Source organism: Dicentrarchus labrax, unplaced genomic scaffold (assembly GCF_905237075.1).
Source record: "Dicentrarchus labrax unplaced genomic scaffold, dlabrax2021, whole genome shotgun sequence".
NCBI classification, from domain to species: Eukaryota; Metazoa; Chordata; class Actinopteri; family Moronidae; genus Dicentrarchus; species Dicentrarchus labrax.
In genome coordinates, this window is record NW_026136711.1 from 23,827,465 (window position 1) to 23,833,464 (window position 6,000).

Sequence of the window (6,000 nt, forward strand, 5' to 3'; positions counted from 1 at the left end):
ATGTGAGACCTACTTCACATCGAGTCTTCTACAGGACTTCCTCATCTTTTTCCAAAACACACACACACACACACACACACACACACACACACACAAAACACACACGCACACACGCACACACACACACACACACACACACACACACACACACACACACACACACACACACACAGAAGTAGGGCTTACCATCGGTTAGCTAAGAGGACCAGCAGATTTCTCAGAGGCCAGCCCGGATGTTGAGACAGAGTACACGGATCATAGACACCCACAGTAACCTAGAAAAACCAAACAAGGTGTGTTTACATTACCAAAGTGTGAGTGTGTGTATATGTGTGTGAGAGGGAGTGTAATACAACAAATCTAATCTGATGGTAGGGATGAGCCACAAAAAGCACTGTATAATGCTTTGTGTACAGGACAATCCAACAGTACTTAAATCTTTGAACATACACAGATTTAAATAGACTTTTTAAATCCTACTAAATTCATTGCATTTTTTCCTGTTGCTTTAAACTTTAAAATATAAAAAAGAAATAAAAAAAATGAAGAAGTACCTTCTTAGTATCAGTAAAGAAGGTATCCCAGTCCCCGAGTGGAGCCATGTGAACGGTGTCATCTGTGTACTTCATTAGGAAGTAGGGAACCGCAGTGGTCTCTCTTTTGATACACAAGCCATCATAGGCCTCCTGCAAGGCTGCGATCTGAGACAGAAATAATTAGATGTCAGCAATAATTATAGACAGCTCTGTCCTGTACATTAACACAGTCAACCATATAGAGAGAGCTTTTAAAGGGCAATCATAAATAATATCCATCTATCCTTTTTCTGACGCTTATCCGGGCCGAGTTGCAGGCTAAGCCAGGTAGTCCTGATGTCCCTCTCTCCAGAAACGTTTTCCAGCTCCTCCTGGGGTTCCTCAAGATATATTATCCAGATATTGTCTATCCAGCATGTTTTCCACCCATGAGTCTCCTAGCAGTTGGATGCACTAGAAAACCTCCAAAGGATCAGATTGCCTGAACCACCTAAACTGGCTCCTTTCATTGCTAAGGAGCAGTTGCTCTAATCTGAACTCCTTCTGGATGTCAGACCTCCATACCCTATCTCTACGGGTGAGCTAGCCACTCTACCAAGGAAACTTATTTCAGCCGCTTGCATCCATGATCTCATTCTTTTGTTTGCAGCCGACAACCTGTGGGCCCATCACCTGCATGGATAGGTAATGGGGTCAGGTGCATTGTCAGGTAGGCTGTAGGCAAAGGTGGGGACCTAGGTGGGCTCCAGTTGATAACTAGTCACACACATTCATAAGATACTGTTCTTCAAAATCTATTTTTAAATCTATATTTTACAAGGTACACAAACTACGTCATCTATCTGGTGAAAATGCTTTTTAAGTACAAGAGAGATTTTAGAAAATAAGTTATCTGTAACATAATTTGCAGTACCTGCATATACACCCACCAATGTATAAAGCTATAATCAATAACTGATGTCTGCTGGAACAAAGCTATTTTCATTTTGCTTTGTTCCGCTTTGTTAGAAACCTCCATCCAGAAAGAGGTTTATAGTCACAAGGTGTAGAACAAAGCGGTATAAAAATAGTTTTGTTCCAGCAGACATCCCTCAGGTGGTCGCAGCAACATTGCACTGATGCCATAGATGCAGCATTTACTTTTTTTTTTTCCTTCATTTTAGCTCATTTATTGTAGTGTTTTTGTTATTTTTTGCTTATTTTAAGTCCTGATTATTGGAGCATCGAGTAATTTTATCTATTGTTTGTCAATTGTCTGTGTTGTTTATAAAATGTGTCAGGATGGATCCTGGCAAATTAAATCTAACTACAGATAAAAATAAAGTAACCTGGATGAGGTCTTTAATAAAAGATTATATTACTTATATACAGTCACAGTTGCCTCAAAGTGAAAATTCACTATGCTCTTTCCAAAAACTCATTCATTCTTGAATGTCATTAATTAAATTAATGATATTTTTGCATATATCTGCAGGATAAATGCTTGTACACCAGTTTCTTAAAGTCAGACTGCCAGAGACACTGGTCGGTGAGCTCATATTGTGATTCTGGCTTTATCTTAATGTTGAACTGATTAAACTTGGGTAATCTGTCAAGGTCTAACATAACACTGACAATTTAGACTGATAGAGAGACAATAGAAAGGGAGACAGGGAAGACGGAGAAATCTCCATTACTGTGGCCTGTAGTTTGCGTCATGCTGTTCATGAGTCATTCTGACTCTTTCATAATAAGGCTTTCTCACTCCTTGGATCACTTCATTATACTCTTCTATAACCTACACCGTATAAGACAGAACAGGGAGATTAAAAGAGTAATGTTAGGAGCTGCATCAAGGGCTGCAACCATCTCATTCTCTTCTTCTTAGGGAAGAGGAATGTTAAATGTAAAATTGGAACAATGTTTACACTTTTTGGCCAACACATGTCAATCATACAATCATTGGAAAACAGCATTTACACTGAACATTACACAGTAGTTATAACTGGTATGTGTATCACCATTTGGAAAATCCATATGTACACCTGAAACTCACAATTTGGAAAAGAGAAAGAAATAATGCACCTACAGTATAATTTAAAATGTTACTGTCCAAAACATTCATCCCACTAGTTGTATGATAATAAATAAAAAGCCAACCTGTTTTGCTGAGAAAACCTGCTCTAAGACAGAAGGTTGTTGGACAATCTTTATTCCCTCTGGGAAACAGAGTGCAGGGAAGCAGAACCAGTAGTAGAAATGGTACTTCTTCAAATCCTGAAAAGAAGGTGGTAAGAAAATGAATTAAAAATAGCCAAAAGAGTGAAAGAAAAATAGAAAGATAATCACACATAAAGTCATTAATATAAGACTTTTTTAAGAAACTGTTTATACGCACTGCAAAGGTCAGCAGAAGGAATCTACAGAGGATGGATGGGTCCTTCAATGCTTCCCCAGACTGTATAGTATCCCATATCTACAAAACAACAGGAGATGAAAGACTGCATTCATTAAACCGTTTAATTCTTAGTTGCTCAACTTAGGGACCATTTCTGGTACAGATATGTGAATATGTGTGCGTGACTGAGAAAATTCTCATAGGAAATCTTTTACCTCCTTGGCCTCTTTCTCCAACAGAGCCTTCTTATCAGTGGTCTTAAAGGCGTCGAGTGTGTTGGTGTTATACAACGTTCCAACAGCTGGACAGCAACGGGCTGGAGTCGGACCATCCCTAACAACAAACATCATAGCTTTACATTAAACTGTATGAACGCAAACTACATGCACTAACTGCACTTGTGTGTGTGCAACATGCTTCATTTTGTAAATGTTTTACAAAGTGAAGCACAGTTGCTTTATTGAAGGCTTCAAAATTACCTGATGTAAGAGTTGATCCATATTTAGTTCGACCCTGAATGATAAACTTTAAAGGAAGTTCAGCCATTGTCATTCCATGACAATGAAAACTTCAGTGAACTTGTATAAGCCTAGTTTAAAACTTAAAAAAAGGAAACCACCACGGTAATGGCATCTTAATTTCTACTTATTGTGTTAAAAGTAGGCTTCTCACCACTGTAAGCCCAATTTGTCATTTCTGACCACATCAATTTATTTGAAAAATCTAACGTGGGTTTATTTTTTAACAAATTGCAGCGTAGTTATTATTTATTATGTAAAACAAGCCTCTCTGTCTACTATTAGAGCCTATATTAAAAGACTCTCAGTCATCTGTTGGTGAATTACCCCTTTTATTTACATTTGTATTATCTATTGCCCCTATTAAAAGCTAAATAACAAGAGAACAACTTAGGGTTAGGGTGATTTGTATAGGCAACAGACTGCATCACACTTACACTTCAAATGCACTGAACTCCAATGTCAGGCGAGTGGGCAAACCAAGGGGGTCACCTACAGGAAAGAAATGTGAATGGAATAGTTAACTATTTTAGTTCAAACATACTGATGTAGATTAGCAGGCGACACGTGTGTGACACGGAATAATAAACATATGTAAAATATAATGTCTAGAATTGTCATAAAAGTTTTTAAAAAAAACAGAAGAGTCAGCACTATACAATTACCATCTGACCACTCACCATTGTAGTAATATCCTTTGATAGATTTGGGGCTCTCATCCAGTCTGTAGTCGTTGAGTTTCTTCTGAGTAAGTTGGTGCCAGAAGCCTGCCTCCAGAGCACTGCTGAAGGGAGCAAACTGCAGCTTGAGGTCTGCAGTGGAGGACGCTGCTTCACTGGTGTCAGATGCCATCACAACTTCACTAACAGGTCGTGCAGCCAAGTACTACAAACTGTAAAATGAAACAGTTGTGGGTTACAAAACAGTTGCAGGCTCTATAATCTGTCATAACATAGACACAATTACATTACAGAGATTACATTCACACTGAAGTTTTAACTAACAGTTCAACAGTCAGTCAGTTGGTAAAGCACAAAACAAATATCAGATGTAATACCACCAAGTGCATTGGTTATAGGAAAGTTAGCCTACTTATGGTGTAACCTCTATCTGCCGTAGTCTGTTGCAAATGAATGTATATTTTTTTAAATATAGAGGGCGTATATGTTTTACAGATTGTAAAGCCTTTTGCTGAACATTTTTGTTTTCTGATTTAAAGCTATACAAGTAAAGCTGACTTTACTTCACAAAATGTAATATGACATTAGTCAACCCTAAGCATGGATGTTATAGTATTGCTGATAATAATAGTGATTGAAATCAAATCAAATTAATCTAATTTTGATCATAAAATAAATGTTTTAGTCATTTATTACATAAAAATATAAATAGTACCTTGCTTTTTGCTTTTCAATGTCATGAATAAGATAATATACCATAAGACAGGATGTGACAAGAGGACACAACAACACAATACTTTCATTCATTGAATCATTGAAGACTTCATTCATGGTCAGACTAAATAAACAATTTGGACATATTGATGTGGGCTTTGTTAGGACTTGTTATTACCTCTGAGATTTTTCACAATAAACTACCGATCACAAATGAATCTACCATGGATACTATCTGCACATCTCATTATTATGCCACCTGATAACATCCATAACTACTAATGTTAACATTTCCAACAATTCCACAGTTTACAAACGAGAAATGCAACCAGTCTTGTGTTATTTGGATTATTTCTTCTTTATTCCAAACAATAGCACCAGACCTCTAACCAGAAGTCACTTTAAGGGTATTCTTCAGCTTTTCAGGAAATCTTATGTACGTTCAAATTCCACATTTACTCTCTCAGGACTTTCACACTTGTCAGCTCCTGTGCATAAAGTTAACACAGACCACAGAGTGAAAGCAGAAGCTCTGACTGCTTGAGCTGCTCCAGCGTTTTATTTACACAGGACAAACATCTCCAAGGAAACGAACCACAACATAACGACATAACTGTATTTTAAACCAGATACATTAACGATAAACAAGCCGGATACACGGTGATATGTCTAACTGTAACAAGCTAAGCTTTGTGCACTTACCAGATATCCTTACTTCCTGGTGAACTCGATCATGTGATCACGGGACTTGTCAATAAAGCAGTGCAGTCTGGGTAAGTAAGCAAGCCAGCCAGCTAGCTTAGCTGTAACATTAGTGTGTGCCTTTATGGTGCATGTATCATTGAGTAAAAGATAAAGAACCAAAATATAAACAAAAACGCGCAAACGATGAAGCATGAGAAAACTGACAGGAACTTATACGCGCCGTTTCTTTTCATGTCGGGACTGAACAGAGACGTTTGGGAGGTTCAAGAAGAAGTAACGTTGTCAGCGTTACATCCGTACCAGGTGTAAACAGGTTGAGTCAGGAATGAAACCTGTAAACTGTGTTTTAACCACAGGAAGAAGTTTCCAATTCCGGAAATGTAGGACAGGAGCTACGAGCTCATTGTCACCAGGATGGTCACCGGAGAAACACAAACAGTCTCCATCTGGATCTGAGCGCCGGACTCTGA

The 6,000-nt window shown here is 38.0% G+C and overlaps 1 protein-coding gene across 2 annotated transcripts in view; it reads right to left on the reverse strand.

Annotated features, from left to right (window-relative positions):
* The window catches only part of atg7 (ATG7 autophagy related 7 homolog (S. cerevisiae)), a 66,818-nt gene extending 60,818 nt beyond the window's left edge, over nucleotides 1-6,000 (reverse strand). Inside the window, exons 1-8 of one of the 2 annotated variants that reach the window (XM_051416339.1) lie at nucleotides 5,831-6,000; nucleotides 4,112-4,323; nucleotides 3,869-3,923; nucleotides 3,129-3,246; nucleotides 2,914-2,991; nucleotides 2,676-2,792; nucleotides 555-701; nucleotides 187-275 (exon numbers count right to left, since the gene is read on the reverse strand). In XM_051416339.1, coding sequence (XP_051272299.1) covers nucleotides 187-275; nucleotides 555-701; nucleotides 2,676-2,792; nucleotides 2,914-2,991; nucleotides 3,129-3,246; nucleotides 3,869-3,923; nucleotides 4,112-4,283 — 776 coding nt within the window. In that variant the 5' untranslated portion in view covers nucleotides 4,284-4,323; nucleotides 5,831-6,000. Of the gene's footprint in view, nucleotides 1-186; nucleotides 276-554; nucleotides 702-2,675; nucleotides 2,793-2,913; nucleotides 2,992-3,128; nucleotides 3,247-3,868; nucleotides 3,924-4,111; nucleotides 4,324-5,527 lie in introns of both variants that reach the window. The other variant, XM_051416338.1, reaches the window with a different exon arrangement.